The sequence below is a fragment of the Macaca thibetana genome, chromosome 1 (assembly GCF_024542745.1).
Source record: "Macaca thibetana thibetana isolate TM-01 chromosome 1, ASM2454274v1, whole genome shotgun sequence".
In the NCBI taxonomy this organism is placed as follows: Eukaryota; Metazoa; Chordata; class Mammalia; order Primates; family Cercopithecidae; genus Macaca; species Macaca thibetana.
The window spans coordinates 203,865,410-203,885,487 of NC_065578.1; the positions used below are offsets into that span (position 1 = coordinate 203,865,410).

The 20,078-nt window shown below is 46.1% G+C and overlaps 2 protein-coding genes across 13 annotated transcripts in view; one reads left to right on the plus strand and one right to left on the minus strand.

The window, feature by feature from the left end:
* Positions 1–20,078, plus strand: part of NTPCR (nucleoside-triphosphatase, cancer-related) — an 805,437-nt gene that overhangs the window by 205,225 nt on the left and 580,134 nt on the right. The gene's annotated exons all lie outside the window — the stretch shown is intronic.
* Positions 17,530–20,078, minus strand: part of SIPA1L2 (signal induced proliferation associated 1 like 2) — a 231,911-nt gene continuing 229,362 nt past the window's right edge. For all 12 annotated transcript variants that reach the window (XM_050769653.1, XM_050769682.1, XM_050769699.1 and 9 more), the window contains one exon: positions 17,530–18,837. In XM_050769653.1, coding sequence (XP_050625610.1) covers positions 18,691–18,837 — 147 coding nt within the window. In that variant the 3' untranslated portion in view covers positions 17,530–18,690. The remainder of the gene's footprint in view (positions 18,838–20,078) is intronic.

The window sequence follows — 20,078 nt, forward strand, 5'->3', positions numbered from 1 at the left end:
TTCTTCTAAACCACCATGGCAAATAAAGAGAAAAAGAGAGAGACAAGGGAGAGAGGAAACCATCTGTATTGTAGTATCTATGACAGCACTCATTTTCTGCTTTTTGAGCAAGGAGCCCTGAATTTTCACTTCACCCTGGGTTGCAAATTATGCAGCCAGCTCTCGTGAGCATGGCCTTGGGGACCTTGACCAACAAAGCTGGCCTGGCCACTTCGTCTTATTCTCTTTTAACAAAGAGGTTATGGTCAAACTATGCACTCAGAGCAGCAGCCAGCCAACCCTGGTGACCGACCTGGTGTGGAGTGGAAAGCACAGACGCGCTTCCTTCCCACAATTAGTCCTGTCTCCAGAAGTTGCCTGGGAGATGCTTCAGGGAGTAGAACCCTTGTGGTGAACATTGGCCAATGGCTTCTTTCAAGATGATCATTTTAAGTCAAGACCCTGATTTTGGTTTTTGAATGGAGGTTGGCAGAGAGGCAAAGGGCTAAACTCCTTCAAGTAGCAGGTAAGAAGGCTCTACACCAACTGCCTGAGCTCAGCCACGGTCGAATGGGGAGGCACCCATCATGAGCCAGAATCAAGCGCAACTCTTACTTCTAACATCTCCTGGATTATCAGCAGCAGTGGAAGACAAGGGAGTAGGGGAGATGGAGTGGATAAACAATGCTTTGACTAGTGAGTAGGGGAGACAGAGTGGATAAGCAGCGCTTTGACCTGAACCCATAAAAACGCATGGAATCTTTCAGGCTGAACTTCCCTCCTTTCTTTCTTTTTTAATGAACCTCAGTTGTTGACTTGACCACATTCAAGCAAACTTAGACCTATGAAAAGCCCTTCTTTTGCCTTCTTTTATTTTACTTTTTTCCCCTTTAGTTCTAACCCTCCACCCCATGCACCCCACCCCACCCACCCTTCGGCACGTTGACACATTCATGAGGTGCCTATCATCCATCCCCTCATCTATGAATTTATACATATTTATATTTACAGAAAATATGCTTTGTTATTTTGTGGTGTGTTGTTTCAAATAATATCAACATAGCATTGCGATATGAGTCTCTTCCTTTTACTCACTTTCTCACTTAACAGTATGTGTTTGAGGTGTAATCACTGGCTCTCTGCAGACAGAGTTTCTGGCTTTCGATTGCTGCAAGAAATCTGGTGGTATTAACAGCTCACGTTGACCATCCCTCTAGTGAGGACACCTCGGCCACCCAACAGAAGCAGCGCCATGATGAATATCCTGAGACATACTCCCTTATGCACAGAGGTGCACATTTCTTTTGAGATATATATCTATATATCTATATATCTATATGCAAAGATGTGTAATATGGTATTTCTCTCCTGAATTTCACTAAACAATGCCTGGCTGCTTTCCAAACGGCTACACTAGTCCACACACCAACGAGCTCCCATTCCTCCCACATCTTCACCACCAATTGCTTTTTCTCCAGCATTCTAGTTCCGGCCAACTGGTGCGCAGAATTTGTATGTCTCTGATATTTTAATCTGTACTGCTCTCATTGCTGGTGAGGCTGAGAATCTCTTCATGTGCTCATTAGCCTTTGAGCTTCTTTCTCCCTCTGTGGCAGGCCTGCTCGTATGCGTCGCCTATTTTTCTATTGTATTTATCTTCTTTCTCTGTGTGATTTACAAAAGTTCTTTATGGTTTCTGAATACCAGGCTTTTGTCAGGTATAGAAAGTGCCTGCAATCCCAGCACTTTAGGAGGCCGAGGTGGGTGGTTCACCAGGTCAGGAGATAGAGACCATCCTGGCTAACACAGTGAAACCCCGTCTCTACTAAAAATACAAAAAATTAGCCGGGCGTGGTGGTGGGCGTTGCAGTCCCACCTACTTGGGAGGCTGAGGCAGAAGAATGGCTTGAACCCGGGAGGCAAATGTTGCAGTGAGCTGAGATGGCACCACTGTGCTCCATTCCAGGCAACAGAGTGAGACGCCGTTCTCAAAAAAAAACACAAAAAACATATGTTTTCTGCCGTCTGTTCATCCAGTCTGTGTTGCTAGTTGTTGAACAGAAATCTTTAGTAAAGCCAATCACATCATTTTTCTTGTGTGTGTGTGGTTTTTTTTTTTTTTTTGCTTAGTAAAGCTTTTCCTTATCAAGACTCTAAAGATATTCTTCTGCATTTTCTTCTAGTTTTATAGTTTTAAAGCTTTCTTCTAGCTTTATAGCTTTGCGTTTATAGTTAGGCATGTAATGAATTGGGAGTCTTAAAAATTTTAATTTTGTGGAGTACTGGATTGGGTTTCTAGGATTCTATAACTTTTCACACCAACAGGAAAAGTGGGAATGAATAGCACAGAATCACCAGGGACAGGGCTGGGACGTGGCGCTGCCCCAGAGTTTAGTGTGCAACCCCTGGTCCGGCTCAGAGGCTCCGGAGCCTCTCAGCCACACAAATGTGCTGTGTGTCAAATGGTCCATGTGCTTGGGAAGCCAGTGGGTATGTGAAGAGGGAGGTAGCACTGAGGAGACAGTGCTGAGCTATAGGAGGCAGGCATGGCTGGGCTTTATTTTGAGGCAGAGGGTAGTGCCAGAAGCATTTTATTTTTTAATTTATTTTTATTTTTATTTATTTATTTTGAGAGGGAGTCTCACTCTGTCGCCCAGCCTGGAGTGCAGTGGTGCGATTTCAGGTCACTGTAACCCCTGCCTCCTGGGTTCAAGTGATTCTGCTGCTTCAGCCTCCCCAGTAGCTGAGATTACAGGTGTTCATCATCATGGCTGGCTAATTTTTGTATTTTAGTAGAGACAGAGTTTCGCCGTGTTGGTCAGACGGGTCTCAAACTCCTGACCTCAAATGATCCACCTGCCTTGGCTTCCCAAAGTGCTGGGATTACAGGTGTGAGCCACCGTGCCCGGCCTCCAGAAGCATTTTAATCAGGAGCTTGGCAAGGAAGGAAGGATGTGTCACAGCACCCTGGTGCCGGCAGCGTGGTATGGGGGTGGCTGGTTGGGGGGATGGATAGTCCAGGAGACCACTCAGGAGTTGGGTGCTGTGTTCAGGTGGGCACTGGTGAGAGCTTGAAAGAAAGGATGAAAGCTGGAGGACACAATTCCAGGGTATTTGGGAAGTGAGAACACCACCACCACCAACAGTGTATCTTGGCAATGAACTAGATGCAGACAGTGAGGGAGAGGCTGTGACCTAGGCTGACTCACAGATTCCTGGGCAGGACGCCTGGTACATGGCTGTCACCCACCGCTATGGGGATGAGAACGCAGAACATGAACCGTTTTGGAAGCGGGTGGAGGATATTGCTGGGTTTCTGTCTTGGTCTGTCTGGTTGAGCTACTGTCCCAAATGTGCCAAAGCCCAAGGGGGCTTAAACAACACACATTTATTGCTCAGGGTTATAGGAGCTGGAAATCCCAGGTCAAGTTGCAGCAAATCTGGTGTCTGGTGGGGGTGCACTTCCTGGTTTACAAAGGGCACCTTCTTACTGCATCCTCATGTGACATAGGGAGCAAGCCTTGGCTCTTCATCCCTTTATGGGGAACTACTCTCATCACGAGGGATCCACTCCCACGACCTCATCCAAACCCAATTACCTCCCAATGGCCTTGCCTCCAAATGTCACTACACTAGGGTCTTAATGTATGAATTTGGGGGTTGGGGGAAGAAGCGTTCAGTCCCTGGCAGTGTCCTACCTAGCACAGATTCTCTCCTCCCCTTCAGAACAGTCCTCACATTCTAGTCTGGGTGGTCACCTTGTCCACTATGCTCCCTATGCTTTGGGGAAGCCGACCCCAGGTCCAAGTTTCAAGGGGGCCTCTGACAGTCTTAAGTCAATCCTCCATCCTTGCTTGCAGTGATGAGCTCATGAGGGCGTGGTCTAAGTCGGCCCAATCAGAGAAGGCCTTAGGAGCCCTGCTGGACTCTGGAAGCAGAAACATGAGCTCATTCTCACGCTCTGTTCTCTCTTCTTCTCCTTTTCTCTCTGTCTTTCCTCCCTCTCCCTTCTCTCTCTTCCCCTCTCTCTCTCCACCCCTACTTCTCTGTCTTTCTGTCTTTTCTCTCTCTTTCTCTGTTTTTTTTTTCTCTCTCTCTTCTCTCTCTCTGAAGGTGGAGAAGAAAGCTGGCCACCATGGATAGCCATCCTGGGAACAGGGCAGAGAGCCAGCCTGAGGATGAGGCTGAGGTCATCAAAGATGGAGCAGGTAAGTGGCAGAAACCAGGGCCTTGGGAGCATGACTATGTCACCAGAGGAAACCGGCTCTGAAGCCCGCTGATCTCCAGTTCCTGTTCTGTAAGCCAAAAACCCCCCTTAGGATTCAAGTCTATTTCAATTGGGTGCCTGTTAATTGCTGCTGGAAGCATACTATCAGACACAGAAGAGGAGAATTCTGGTTTGGAAATCATGAGTGTGAACTGGGACACCGAAGTAGAGACAGTGGTCCAGGTAGTGCAAAGTTTCCACGACAGAGGAAGAGAAGCACGAGCACGCCAACTCTTGTCAGCAGACAGTGGTTTGTATAAGTGGCTTCAAAATCTTAGGAGCAGGCTGCAGGGGTGACTCCTGGAGGAACTCCACAGAGCCAGTGTATAAAAGGAGGTGCAGGGTGCCCCAGTCAAGGAGCTGGAGTCACGCAGCCCACCTGACTACTGGCTCCAGCGTCTCCACCCTTAGCTATGGCTCAGGGACCATGGGGTCCAGCATCCTGCCTGCCACACCTACAGCAACCAGTGGATACTTTCTGCAGTGCTACCTTTTGCCCACATGACTGAGCTCTGAATTGCATTGCATGGGGACTGATTGGCAGCATTTAAGTTGTATCTGCAACTCTCGCTGCCAAGATGTCTGGGGATGCAGTGTTGGGTGTTCTACCTGTGCAGTACAGAGAAGCTCTTCTCAGGAGGTGATGAGTCAGCCCATCTGCACCTCCCGCATGGCTGTGGGAGAGTCAGGGCAAAGAGCTGGGACCAGCGGGGCCCTGGGCAGGAATGAGCAGAGACTGTGGGAGGCCACGAACACAGGCAGAGGCCAACTTCAGCAGAGTGGCCAAAGGAGAGGTGCAGGGAAGGCAGCAGGCAAGAGTGGGCAGAGCCATACATGGCCAAGTGTCCTGGGATGGGGGGCATCACATTTCCAGGAGGGACTAGGTCACCCTGCCAATGCCATGGGAGGGCAAGGAGAAGGTCTGAAAAATTCAGCTTCATCAGTACCACGTGACAGTGCGTGCGTGGAGATGTACAGTGAAAGGAAGCTATTGCAGTCTTTTTTTTTTTTTAGACGGACTCTCGCTCTGTCACCCAGGCTGGAGTGCAGTGGCTCGATCTTGGCTCACTGCAACCTCTGACTCCCTGGTTCAAGCGATTCTCCTGCCTCAGCCTCCCGAGTAGCTGGGATTACAGGCACACGCCACCAAGCCCAGCTAATTTTTTTTTTGTATTTTTAGTAGAGACAGGGTTTCACCATGTTGGCCAGGATGGTCTCGATCTTCTGACTTCATGATCCGCCCACCTCAGTCTCCCAGTGTGCTGGGATTACAGGCATGAGACACTGCGCCCGGCCCTTGCACTCTATTTTTATTGAAATTCCATGTCTATTAGTTTTAGCAGCTGGTAGGCTTCTGGTGGCCCTCATTAGAACCCTCAGGCTTAGGTGAGTGGTAGAAATAGAGGCTGGTTACTGGATGCCTCAGGTGGGCGTGCAGGCAGTGCAGACAGCCCGTGTAGACATGTGGAAATGAATAGGTGGAGAGGGAGCCACAGAGGACATCACACATTCGGTGTCTACTTCCAAGTGTGAGAGGAGCTCCCTTGGAGAGATGCCTGCATCCCTAGGGCTCAGGGCCCCAGCGACATTTGCCAGTGCTCTGGTGTTTCGAATGTCCATGGTGCAGACTGAGATAGTACGTGGCACAGGAGACCCCACCCAGAATGAAGAGAGGAAGAAAGGATGCATGAGGGGGTGGTCATGGCCTGGAGTTCCTCAGTCTGACAGGACTGAGGTCACGCCTGTCCCTGGAGCCAAGTGCAGCTTTTCACCCGGCCACACAGCACATTCTCTGGGAAGGGATCACGGGATCACTGTCAGCTGTCAAAGCAGCAACGCCTGCTCAAGGCTCAGCCCTCTCCAGATCACTGTTCCTGTTTTGCCTTCCAAAGTCCGGCGAATCAACCTCAAAACAGTGCGCCGTTAGGGCGCAGCCTAGCTCATGGTAAATCCCACTTGGAGAGGTGAAAAGAACCAGGAGCCCACGCCAGGAAACTGTCTCAGTTGCTCCTGATAGCCCTTCTACTACTCAGGTGAGCATGGACTCTCATCAGGGCCAGCAATTTCAGCTGCTTCTAGCAGAAGTAATCCGGGGGAAGATGGCTGGACACATCCCGGAAGCAGAGCTGGTTGAGAACCCCTGTGGGATGTCGGGTCACCCTGGCTGGCTCAGGCTTCCTGGGTGTGAATGTGACGGAGCGCGGTGCATGGTGCGGGGCAAACAGAAAACAGCCTGGAAGTTCCCTGCAATCTGGAGGGGCACAGGGGCCAGGGAAACCCATTACAGACACTGGCATGAATCAGACACAGGCCCACAGATTGCTTTTATTTGCCGGCTTGAAAAATGTAAAACTTGGAGAGGGGAAAATCTTTCTACTGTGGGCATTTACACTGGGAAAGGAGATTGGCCAGCATCCTTTCAAGGGAGTTGGTTCCCATGTTGGGCTCCTCTGCGCCTTCTTTCAGGGCTCTGAGGATGCTCCGGCTCAGTCTGCCTAGCTGAGGTTAGCAAGGCCCTGGAAGCCAGGTCTCTTCTGAGGCCGTGGGTTTTCTAGGGGCAGAGCAAGGGCTGGCCATCTATCCTGAGCCCCCCTCAAAGGTCCAGCTCCTCTCATCTGACCTGGCCTTTATGATCTGGCGGGGCAGGTGCTACAGACACACAGCGGGCAGCCCAAGTTGGATCCACCTGCCCAGGTGCACTTTGCCATGCCTTGGGGTTCCCAGCTTAAACTCGTGTCTAGCCTGTCTTCCACAGTCATACCCGGTGTCTGCTGCTGATGTCCAGCATGGCCCAGGAGACACACACATGAGCTGGCTCAGGACCATCTGCTTGACTGTTGGTTTCCACCAGTGACGGAAAGCAGGCATTTGTGGGTTTCAGCAGTCGTAGTCGTCCATTGCTTTTGTGTACTCGGGCAGAAAACAAAAATGTTTTTTCTAAGTTAATACCTGTATCATGTTCCTTTGATTCCTGGCAACCACGGAGTTAGATGGTATCAACACATTTTCGCTTCTTTCCTATCACACCTGGAAAGAAGTCGTGGTCCTTTTACTTCTTAGCAACATGGCTGTAGTGGAGACAAAGACTAGATAAGCTGTGGAGTTAAGACACAGGCATATGACCGGGCGCGGTGGCTCACACCTGTAATCCCAGCACTTTGGGAGGCTGAGGCAGGTGGATCGCCTGAGGTCAGGAGTTTGAGACCAGCCTAACCAACATGGTGAAACCCTGTCTCTACTAAAAATACAAAAATTAGCTGGGCGTGGTGGTGGTGGGTGCCTATAGTCCTAGCTACTTGGGAGGCTGAGGCAGGAGAACTGCTTGAACCTGGGAGGCTGAGGTTACAGTGAGCCAAGATGGCACCACTGTACTCCAGCCTGGTGACAGAGTGAGACTCCGTCTCAAAAATAAATAAAAGTAAAAGACACAGGCATGTTTGCCTTTTAGTATCCGGCTCTGGTACTCCTTCCTCTCTGCAGCCCCTCTCCATACCCACTCACTGCTCCCCTGCTGCTTGTGTTACTTTGCACTCCAAGGCAAACGGTGATTCCCCTGTTGATAAAGGCTTCTCCTCCACCCACTACCACCTCCTTAGATGCTGTCTCATGCTGTATTCCCAGTGCCCTGCACAGTGTCCGCCCCATAATGGGTATTCACCATAGTCTCTGGGTGAAAAGGTGGGGGCGACTAGGGGAGAAAGAGGAGCAGGGGAAGGAAGTGAGCGTTATAATTTGGGGCTAGGAGTTACACTGCAGTGTAATATAATCAACTAATATCAGTTACGGGACAAAACTCTGGTGAGTTCTAAAATAGTACTTGAGAATACCGTTCGTAAATGATCTCTTCTTAGAGAAAAAGAATCTTCAAAGATGATCTTAGCCCAATTCTGCTGAGTAAGGAAAAATAAAGTCCTGATAGGAGATTTTCCTTCTAGGGTTTTCACATAATTGACAATAAATTCTAGGCCCAATGGTCACTCCTGAAAAGCTTAGACTGCAGCCATGTGGCTGCTCACAGCCACCATGCAAATGGAAAATGGGCACAGGGCATCTGTAGCAAGTATAGGCTCCTTCTCAGTCTTCTTTCTTTCCAGCCTGACCCCGTCCCTTCTCCTAAACTCAACATCGGGACACTTGGCAAAGGACAGCAAGGATCTGTGGGGTTCTAGACCCTGTGCAGGAGCCATCGAAGACAGTTTACCTCCTCACTTCAGAACGGATTCATGCCCTCAGCAGCGGGCTCAGCTGGGATCAGTGAGCACTCAGTGCATCCTCCCTTTCTGCCAAGGCTGGCCAGCTGAAAGGAGGCAGCTTTGTAGGAAGTGCACGTCCGCTCTGTCTCTATAGCACTCAAGGGTACCAATCACCTGGGCATGGTGGCTCACGCCCATAATCCCAGAGCTTTAGAAAGCCAAGGCAAGAGTATCACTTGAGCCCAGGAGTTCAAGACCAGCCTCGGCAACATAATGAAACCACATCTCTACAAAATAATTTAACAGTTAGTCTGGTATGATGGTACGTGCCTGTAGCCCCAGCTACTTGGGAGGCTGAGGGAGGAGGATTGCTTGAGTCCAGAAGTCCAAGACTGCAGTAAGCTATGATTGTGCCACTGCATTCCAGCCTTGGTGACAAGGTGAGACCCTGTCTCTTAAAAAAACAAACAAAAAAAGGCACCGACCCAGGCACGGTGGCTCATGCCTGTAATCCCAACACTTTGGGAGGCTGAGGTGGGTGGATCACTTGAGGTCAGGAGTTTGAGACCAGCCTGGCCAACATGGTGAAACCCCGTCTCTACTAAAAATACAAAAACTAGCCAGGCATGGTGGCAAATGCCTGTAATCCCAGCTACTAGGGAGCCTGAGGCAGGAGAACTGCTTGAACCCGGGAGGCAGAGGTTGCACTGAGCTGAGATAATGCCACTGGATAGAACGAGACTCCATCTCCAACAACAACCAAAAAAGCACCAACGCGCACTTCCTGGTTCCCTAATAGCAAGCATAGGCTAGCATGAGCCCACAGACATTCTGTGAAGACACCGAAAGGAGACTCAATTAGCCTTTTGAAAAGTGCTCACGGCACTGGTTAAACATGACCTTTCCTGGTAAAGGTGCACAGGAGCTGGGCAACTCAACATGGAGTCCCAAGAGGCTGAATGGGAGTAACTGAGCCCTGACCCAGTGTCCTCCATAAGCACAAATTCGATCTGCCTTCTCACTGGGCAGTCAGCTGCATGCAGGGCTGACCTGGATACTTCTCCCTTCCGAAGGCCAGAAAGGTGGGCAATGTCCCAGCACCTCTGAAACGGTCATGTGGAGCCACAGGGAGTCTTAAGTCTCACCTGGTCTACACTTGTACCTTGAGTATGCTCTAGTGTTCAATGACCAGGGGAGTTATTACTATGGGAGCCAGGCTGTAGGCAGGTTCAATAAAGTTGGGTTAATGGCAAAAGTTAGGTTTTCCTCAATAATTCTTCCTCTTAAAGGTATTCAATGATGCTTTCTTATTTTCACTTCTAGGTCTTGATTGCTCTAACTTGACCGAGATTGATAAAATCTTGAGTGCAGATATCCTTACCCAAATCGCAAACAGCGCCCTATATTCACAAATACGACACTTCCTTTGATTCAACCAAAAAAATAAATGTATCGGGGACCATGTTATAGATTTGATTTCACCTCTTCAACCATTTCTCTAGAACTCGGTCTTCTATAAAGTGAAGGGATTGGTCTTCTCCAGCTCTGTGGTTCTTCTTTTTTCCAGTGGGTACCAGGCCTTCTTATAATGGCCTTTGTCTTTTCTTTTTTCCAAGCACTTTCTTCCCCACTGTGTCCAAGCTTCCCAATCCTCAAGCACCCCTGAAGCTATTCATATTTAATCTCTTCTCCTGCTGTCCTGGTGTCTGATCTCATTCTTTAGCTCATCCAACCTCAGTGTCCTACCAGATGCTCCCATTGCAGAACGAAATGTTAAAATTTAGGGCCTGGAGCAAACACTTCAGTCATTCTTCCTTTTCTACACATTAATTACCAAATTAATCACTCTTTGGAGAGAGGTCCTCTTTTCCCCTGTTGATCCTCCTGCAGGCCCCTAGAGCACAGCTCCGTGGAATGACGTCTCTTCTCTCTGAATAGATGGCAATTGATCAAAGTCTGTCTGCTCTTTAACATCCAGAGGGCACTTCAATGGTGTTTCTATATTTTCCTGCACTTGTTCCAACAGGTCTTTGTTTTTTTGTGAGATTAAGCTTCCTGGTTTCCCTGTGCTTATCCACTCCAAGTCCCCACAAACTCACTCATTCGGGCCACATTCCTATCTTTTACTTTTAATTGTGATGAAAAAGACATAACGTACAATTTACCATCGTAACCATTTTGAGTAGTACAATTCAGTGGTATGAAGTATATTCACATTGCTCTGCAACCCTCCCCACCGTCCATTTCCAGAACTCTTTTCATCTTCCCAAACTGAACTCTGGACCCACGAAACAACTGCCCATTCCTTCTCCCCCTACCCGCTGGTGACCACCATTCTATTACCTGTCTCTATGAATCTAACTACTCTACTACCTCATATAAGTGGAATCATCCAGTATTTGTCCTTTTGTGACTGGATCATTTCACTGAGCATAACGTCCTCAAAGTTCATCCACGTTTTAGCACGTGTCAGATTTTTCTTCTATTTTAAGGCTGAATAATATTCCATTGTATTGATAGACCGTGTTTTGTTTATTTATCTCCTGATGGACATCAGGGTTGTTTCCACTTTTAGGCTATTGAGAATGACGCTGCCATGAACACAGGTGTACAAATACCTCTTCAAGGTATAAATACCTTTTTCCTAAATTCTCTTGGGCTCATACCCAGAGGTGGAATTGCTGGATCATATGGTAATTCTCAGCTTAATTTTTTGAGGAATCAACATATTTTCCATAGCAGCTGCAGCATTTTACATTCTCACCAACAGTGGACCAGAGTTACGATTTCTCCACATCCTTGCTAACACTCACCACATCCCTATCCTTTTCATTTAAAATACAGTTCATCACAAGCCATAATTTAGGAGGGAACAAGGCCATGCAAGATGAAGTCACAGGGAAGAATAAAAGCAACAGGTTTCTATAAGAACCAACAGTTAGGCCGGGCACGGTGGCTCACCCCTGTAATCCCAGCACTTTGGGAGGCCGAGGTGGACGGATCACCTGAGGTCAGGAGTTCGAGACCAGCCTGGTCAACATGATGAGACCCCCCCCATCTCTACTAAAAATGCAAAAGAAAATTTAGCGGGGCGTGCAGGCAGGCACCTGTAATCCCAGCTCGGGAGGCTGAGGCAGAAGAATTGCTTGAGCCTGGGAGACAGAGGTTGCAGTAAGCCGAGATCATGCCACTGCACTCCAGTCTGGCCGACAGAGCAAGGCTCTGTCCCAAAATAAATAAATAAATAAATAAATAAATAAATAACCAAGAATTATTTTGGCAGGACAGGGCAAGTCAAATTTTCCAACAGAAATACTAAAGATATTCTGTTGGAATATTCTATATGTATTGGCAGCTACTTTTATAAATAAAATGTGTGTCTATAAACACACAAGTTTCATGGTCACATCCATTAATGTAATGCATTTTTATGGCAGAACTACTTCATGCATCTAAGCACAATTCACAATTGCCAAAATATTATGAAACCAACCTAAATGTCCATCAGCCGACGGTGGATAAAGAAAATGTGTTACACATACACCACGGAATACTCCTCAACCATGAAATGGAACAAAATGGCCTTTACAGTGACTTGGATGAAGTTGGAGGCCATTATTCTAAGTGAAGTAACTTAGGAATGGAAAACCAAATATCATATGTTCTCATTTATAAGTGGGAGCTAATCTGTGAGGAGGCACAAGCATAAGAATAATCTAAAGGACTCTGGCGACTGGGGGGAAGGGTGGAGGATAAAAGACTACACATTGGATGCAGTGTATACTGCTCAGGTGATGGATGCACCAAAATCTCAGAAATCACCACTAAAGAACTTATCCATGTATCCAAAAACCACCTGTTCACTAAAACCTATTGAAATTAAAATAAAACGAAATAAATTGTTTCTCTGGACAAGTGAAGGTGGGATTCCTTCAGAACCTTTCCTTATACAGCTACATCTTTGGTTCTTAATACAATTTTTCTTTTGGAAATCAGTGTCACTGACAAGAATAATCCCTACCCAATGGGACAGTAAACAATGACAGTAACCAAGACTCCCAGAACATTTCAATTTTACGTTTCAGAACAAATCACTAATGTGGCTCTTGCTTTGAAAGAACAGAACAAGAATCTGTTAAATTAGGGAGAAAAACTTGGTTTCAAAGCTCCCATCTACCTTGGAATTCACATGAACAGTGTAGTCTATAGACGCCAGTGTCATTAACTGGGTCACTACCAGGCCTCGCTCTAATCCTTCCCCCTTCACAATCATCTGAAGTGAAATGTTTTAAGATGATGCTGGCAGAACAACAGCCTTATAGTTCGAGAGGAACAATGAAAAATAATCAAGTAGGAGTTGAGGGGTTAAACCCACTGACTTCTGTGCACTTCCTCTCCTGAGTAGTGCTATTCGCGTTCTTAAGTACTTAATTTAAAATGATACAGAATGCCTATTCTGGGAATTTTATATTCATGGAAGCGGGGACTGTGGGCTGTAGCCTGCTGTTTGGCAAACCGTCAGCCCAGATGGGGTTCTACAAGGTGTTTAATCAGATCCTAGAGCAGCACACGACTGCCATGTTTAATTATTCTAATTTAATGGAGCATTCAGCAAGATCCGCTTTGTTTGGCATCAATGATTATGGTCGTGGGCAAGAGGGGCATGGGCCCAGACGCTCAGTCCCAGCTTGTTTCATACACGGCGATGGAGGAGACTCTGCCAGGGCCTGAAGTCTCCATCTGCAGATGTGTATTAATAGCCAGCACTGATTTAGTTGAGGCAACTTACTGAAATGCTACCACTCTGAAGCCCTCTCCTGCACACAGCCTTCCTCATGGCTTTCACTGGGTCACAGGAAGGCTGGGAGAGCTGCTCTTTATTACAAGACTACCAACACCACTGCCTAAGAGCCTGATTGATGGGTACCAATGGCCAGGACACTGGAAGTCTTACCCTTCATTTTGTTTTTTTACGAACTCAGCTCCAGCTTTGCAACCAAACGGTATTTTCGCATGTCAAGGGGGCTCATTATTTTTCATTTGTTCTACTTAAAAACAGGCTGCTCTGCAAATTTTAGGCAGATCCCTGATATTAAGAGATGAAAAACAGAGATACATGTTTTTAGAGTCTGCGGATGCTAAAATTTAATCAAAACTTTGTAAGGATTTAAGAGGGCAGTACATTTTCTGGTATTAACATGAACTAGAGAGGGCTTGCAGGGTTTATGTTTTTGTGTTTTTAAAAAGCAACCAAAAGGTACTCAAATCCTGTGTGTCAAAATGCAAGAATGTGACATTTGGGGGTGATGCCCGTTTAAACCTTTTATAAAATACACGAGGAGATACTTCCTTTGTACTTGTTTCTGCCTAGTCAGGAGACTTGCTCTTTGGTTAATTTGGAGGTTATAGGTTAGAAATAGAATGCATTCCTCAGGTCTTGGCAGGTCTCTTACCATTTTCTCTCCTGTGAGTCATAAATAAAGTTTCCTGCTACCTGCCCCTAACTAGGTGTTAAATAGAACCCATTTAGTTCTATTTTCTTTTTCGGGAGTGAGTAGTATGCCTGACTTGCTTACACTAGAGCTAGGGAACTGGTTTTAAATGTGTTAAGCACAAAATCCACAGACACTCAAGTGAACTGGACTTGTTTCTTACTAACCAGTAATTCAAAGGAGAAAAGTGTGTGCAAAAATCTTTATTACTTCTTCCCAGCCCCGTATCTCAACTTGGAAATTCTAAAGAATCAACACTGGTGTGATTTCAGGGGATCTGAGGTTATTTAATAATCCCCAGAGGTTGACCTGAAAGTCGTGGGCCTTTGTCTCTTAGAAAGGTTCACACAAATGTATTTCATGGTGGGGCAGCGATCGTCATGGTCAAGAGGGTGGTTCTGCCTCAGATGGTGGCTTGTTTCTTGTGACACATTCCATCCGGCAGAAACAGTAGAGTTGACTCTTAAAGAGGTTATGTTCACAGCTTCTCCACAACCAGAGAATTCATTTGTTGATCAGTCTAAATGGTATGCCAATTCTCTCCCTAAATCACAGATTGCGGTTTCTCAGGCCAATTATTTTATACAAGGAGCAGGTGATTTCCCTATTCAAGCACTCCTCTATTATCATCATTATGGGTCTTTATCCTTAATGTTTTCATAGTTATCTTTTTATTTTTGGATGTGCCAACAAGAAGCTATGTTTCATGGCTTCATGACTTTGAAGGCTAAAAATAATAGGTGATCAAATTCTGCAGTTTAGTGGACTCGCAGAACAGACTCCAGGCATCTCAAAAGATCATTGTGAGCCACAAAGGCAAAACTGTACTATCAGCCCCCTCAAGTGTAACTTACGTTTCCAATCATAAGCCTTCTCCTAGCTATAGAGAATAGCAGGATAAAAGCCTAATATGTTAATTAACTTTGTCACATACTAAAATGGCCTTAATACATAGTAGTCCACTCCATATGGTTAGAAAAACCTGCTTATTCTAAAATAAATTTTTTAGCAGATATATTCCACGAAATATTTGGTTTGTATCCAGTAAGTCATTATAGCAAGTCAATGTGTGTAGTTGTTAAGGGGCACATTTTGTAACAGTGTCACCAGGACGCCAAGTTGTTCAAAACTACATGTACTATGGGAGCATGGAGTTGGTTGGTTGCTGACTGGAAACATGTTTGAAAAAGCTAAACAGACCCAAAATCATTTTGGCCGTTTTTTGGCATGGCCCTTTGGAGATGGACTTGAGACAGATTATTCATTCCTTTGCTAGTATAGACTGAGAACTGTGTTTTCAAGAAATGTCTTCTGGTCTTATCCTCAGGTATGCCTTCGGAAGATGGAATGGCTTTCCATTCAGCTAGGTTTTGGTCAGGTTCCTTTATTTTCTCTAAACGATGCCCACCTTTCCATCTGATTAGTAGCGCTAAAGCAAATGCACCCACCCTTGATCAAAGACACAGGAGAGCTGTATTCCAGGCCCTTGCCAGGAGCGTAACTGTTGTTAAGCCTTTACTAAAGGCAAGAGATATTTATGGAAAACCGTGTCATCAAACATGCAGTTCATCGATTCCTTTGAAGTCTAGGGCTTATCCCTGGATCCAGCCCTTTCAACTCATCTCCAACCCATCAGCAGTTCTGTGCGCTTTACCTCCAAATACATTCTCACGTGTGGCCTACCTACTTCTCTCCACTTTCACTGCCTTACCACAGGCCATGCCAACACCATCTCTTGCCTAGACCGGTCTTCCTCGTGTACCCTGCCTTATGCCTGGCATTGGTAAATTATACTGGTGAGTGGCCTGTTTTTGTGTGGTCTTGCAAGCTAAGAACGACTCTTACTATCTTTAAAGGGTGTTAAACAGAAATTTGAAAGTATGCAACAGAGGCAGTATGTGACTCCCAAAGCCTCAAATGGTTCCTTTGTAGATAAAGCCCCACACAGAAAGTCTGAAGACCTGCGTGGTCCATTCTGCTTTAGAAGTCAGAATAATCCATTTAAAATAGAGCTCACATCGGGCAGTTTTCCTGCTTCAATGGCTTCCTTTTGACTTAGAACAAAATCCAAAGTCTAGCATGGCCTCCAGTTCCTTCATGGTGTGGCTTTTGCTGATCTCTTCAAGCACATCTCCCACTGCTCTACCCTCCCTGTTACGTCCTGGCTTCTGCTAGATTTCTTGAACACACTAACCTTACGGACTCTGAACCTCGTGTACCCTCGTCTACCCATGGACCACCCTATCTAGGTCCTGATTCCTCATCTTTAAAAAGGGAGTGACGACGGCACCCACCTCACAGGGCTGCTAGGTAGGTAACACAAAGCACTACACAGGACCTGGCACCCAGGAGCTATTCAGACAGTATCAGTGTTCATAATAATTACTTAAGGTAGCCTGTTGCAGGTACTTTTATTTCTGTCTTTCATGTTTTGAAGTGCTCTTATGTCTGTCTTCCCTTATTCGACTGTATGCCTGTGCACACAGGGGCCCTGACCCCCGTTGATCACAGTTGGATTTTCAGTTCCTAGCATGCTGCCTGGTTCACAGTAATGGGAAAGAAAAAAAAGGGAAGGAGGGAGGAAGGACGGTATCTACGTGGCCCATAAGGTTCTTATTCCCTGAAAATCTCCAGTCCCTGGCTGCATCTTGGAGGTGCACCTGTGCGTTTCATAGAGGGCAGCTGCACGAAACAGCCTTAGGAAGCTTACTGCTACATCCACTGTGAGAACGTTAATTGTTCAATATGCCTCCCATGTGAAGCCCATATGGAAAATTCCTTTTAGGGCCAATTCTAAGAGTCAGTTTGCTTCCTCTGAATTCTTGATATGCTTTCTGTTCTTCAAAGGTTGAGAGCAATGGACCTTAACAGTGTTTCCCTTCACATCTGGATCCATGTTTTGTGTCTCCTGTCTTACATTTGACTCATATTTACAGTTTACCTCTTCCTGATAATTTTTCAAACTGTTACTCTTTTTGTTTTTTGAGACAAGAGTTTCGCTCTTATTGCCCAGGCTGGAGTGCAATGGCATGATCTTGGCTCACCGCAACCTCCACTTCTCAGGTTCAAGTGATTCTCCTGCCTCAGCCTCCCAAGTAGCTGGGATTATAGGCATGCGCCACCATGCCCGACTAATTTTGTACTTTTAGTAGAGACAGGGTTTCTCCATGTTGGTCAGGCTGGTCTTGAACTCCCAACCTCACATGATCCGCCCACCTTGGCCTCCCAAAGTGCTGGCAACACCAAAGTGTTAAATTGTGTGTGTGTGTTTTTTTTTTTAAGGCAATCTTGGGTAAATTACTTCACTTTAGCCACAGCTCATGTGGTTGTAAATGAGAACCCCACCTCCTACCTATGGAGGATACCGTTGGGGTTAAATGAGAGGGATGAAAAGTTCAGAGAATAGTGTCTGGCACACAACAGCTACTAAAAACTACTAGATACCCCTTCCTAAAATCGATCTGGGATTTTATGAGAAGGCAGCTGAACAGTATTTAATACAAATCAAGGTCCTAAATGACCTGAAATAAATTCACATACAGTCAGACTGTAGACATGTTAGATCATAAAAAATCTAGTCACCTGACAGCACCATTTCTTATGTGGACTTCTTTTAAACATTTATTAAAAAAGCAAAATGTATGTTCATCTCAAATCTAACAGTTAAAAATGGTAAAGCAATACAAACAACGTGTTACTAGCAGCATCCAGTCGTTAGAATCTCTCACCCTGCTTCTCGGTCTGATCTGTGCAAGCTCAGTCTCTTCTGAGCCTGCAGCTACCTCCAACCCTCATCGTAGTGCAGGCCAAACCAAATTTTATAAAATTAACAATTTAAGGTTAAATAAGCTTAAATAAGGGTGTTAAATACAAGACACTTCATCAAAGCTTCTGTACAAAGATAAACAAATCTGGCATTGTACAAGTGGTTCCGCCGGCTCACAGCACACAAGGAAGTTCTAGTGAGTTAAGCAGATTCACTTTCATTTTTTTCCAGCAGAGCAACTATACAAAAGTGAACTAAGAGTTGAAGTGACTACTGACAACTCGGTGAGCCATTTACAAGGCATATGTATCTGTTTTTTTTGTTGTTTTTAATCAGAACACTGTTAATATTCAGGCACCATTTGTTCCTGCAAATAAATAAGTCTCTAAGGTAACTGCATCTGAACTAGTGTTAAACACAACAGTGCTTTTTTTCTTTAATCCCCCCCGCAAAGCTTTTCCAACTATGTACTATGCCTCCTTTCTTATTGCTATGGTAATGTGGCTGTGGAAATAAAACTACTGTACATCCAAAAAAATAGAGCACCTTTAACATTAAAGTATATGTCTGATTATTTGTTCTCATGTTTATTTTACAATACTAAAGCCCAAACTATGGTAAATTGCTTTACATCTCTACCAGGTCACCTGATAAATAGGAAATAAAACCCAACTATCTTCCCTCTTGAGGTAAGCCCAAGCCAGAGCATGTTTCAGCAGAGTCTAAAAGAAAAAAGGTCTCAACTGTCGCCAGGGTTTACATTCATCTTCACACCAGGAGTTACATTCATTCAGCTTCACATGGGCACTGCCCTCTGCTGTGGCTACCGAGAAAGAGTCGAGGCTCCCTGTCCTGCTGTGGTGAATGGCGCTACACAGAATGGAACAGCAAAAACATCTACGACTGGTGGAAAGCACACAGAAAAACCACGTTTGTGACTTCAAAGGGACAAGGGGGCATTTCCCAATGGTCCCTTGATGAGGTGCGGACTGGCTAAGATTTTTTGTCGATGGTGGTGAAAAACCATTCTGTGAATTTCCGCAGCTGAGCTGTCGCGGTCTGGGACTCCTCCTGCAGCCTCATGTTGTCCTGTCTCAGGTGCTGCACTTCCGCTTGGAGAACAGCCTTGTCTTGTTTTTCCTGGTCAGAGTAGAAATAAACTGAGTCATGGAGACTGACCGATACATTCATTCCTCCTAAGCTGGGCTACAAGAATCTTTTATTCTTATTTTTACTTATGTACTTTTTGAGGGGAGAAGGGGTGACTTTCTTCAGTGAGGGAACTTTCCTGATCCTGATTCCTGCTGATGACAAATGGATGGGAACGAGCACTCCATGCACCCTGTTCTTTCATCCCACTCTGCTCCCACAGGGTGCTAAGATAGCCTTTCTATAGGAAGGTGTTCATCGTTGTTTATATCACGCTCTATCCAAAAAAGGGAGACTACAGTAAGGTGAAAGGTAATACCCTTTGACAAATGCACAAAACTTTCTAAGTACAAAATTGGAATCAGCAGAGCTGTTACATATGTTTATAATAAAATATGTACTTAGGTCTTTCATTCCATCAAGCTTTCCTGCTACACTATATTTCCATAATGACCCTTAAAGTCTGCCATTAAAAACTACGTAAAAATAATCAAGACTTTCAGAAGAATCACATCTGGAGTTTCCAACATATAGCAATAAAAAAATGTACAGCACCAGTTTCAGACCCCTCCCTGCTGAAAGCGATGTCTTGCCCTAAATGGACAGAGGGGTCCACTGTCAGATTGTAACAACTGGTATTTCTGTAATGGGATCTAACTCGACCGCTAATGCCACCAGATGCCACCCACAGCACTGTACGGGAGCACTGAGCGAGGTGAGTGGAGGCCCCCACCGTTGGCATGTCTGGTCCCGCCCTCAAGGTTTCCTCGTTTCCTGATCCCTTCCGAGGCCCTCCCCAATACCACCTGCCTGGTCACTGGCGCAAAAGACCCTGGTCCCCAGAGGAGGCCCGAATCAGAGCTGGCCACTCACTTCGCTGTAAGGAGCAACTGCAGCCCACCCTGGATACGGACTCTCCCCGGACATTCCTCACCACGACTCTCGGTCCCAACAGTCTGAGTCCCACAGCTCAGAACACCTCTGCTGTGACTCAGCTGCCCACCTCTCCGCATCCCTGCCAACCTTTTATTATGACCCATGGAACTTGGATTCTGCCATGAAGACCTTGTGCACGCTCAGTTTGTCCTCCTGAAATTCCCTTCGTCTTCGTGCTCTAAGTGAATCCTGGTTCCCTCCTGAGGACACCGTCCCCAGCAGCTCACTACGGGGGTCGGGCAGGCAGACAGTGCATCCCCTATTGTTCAGGCCAGATCTCCGCTCCTTCCTACAAT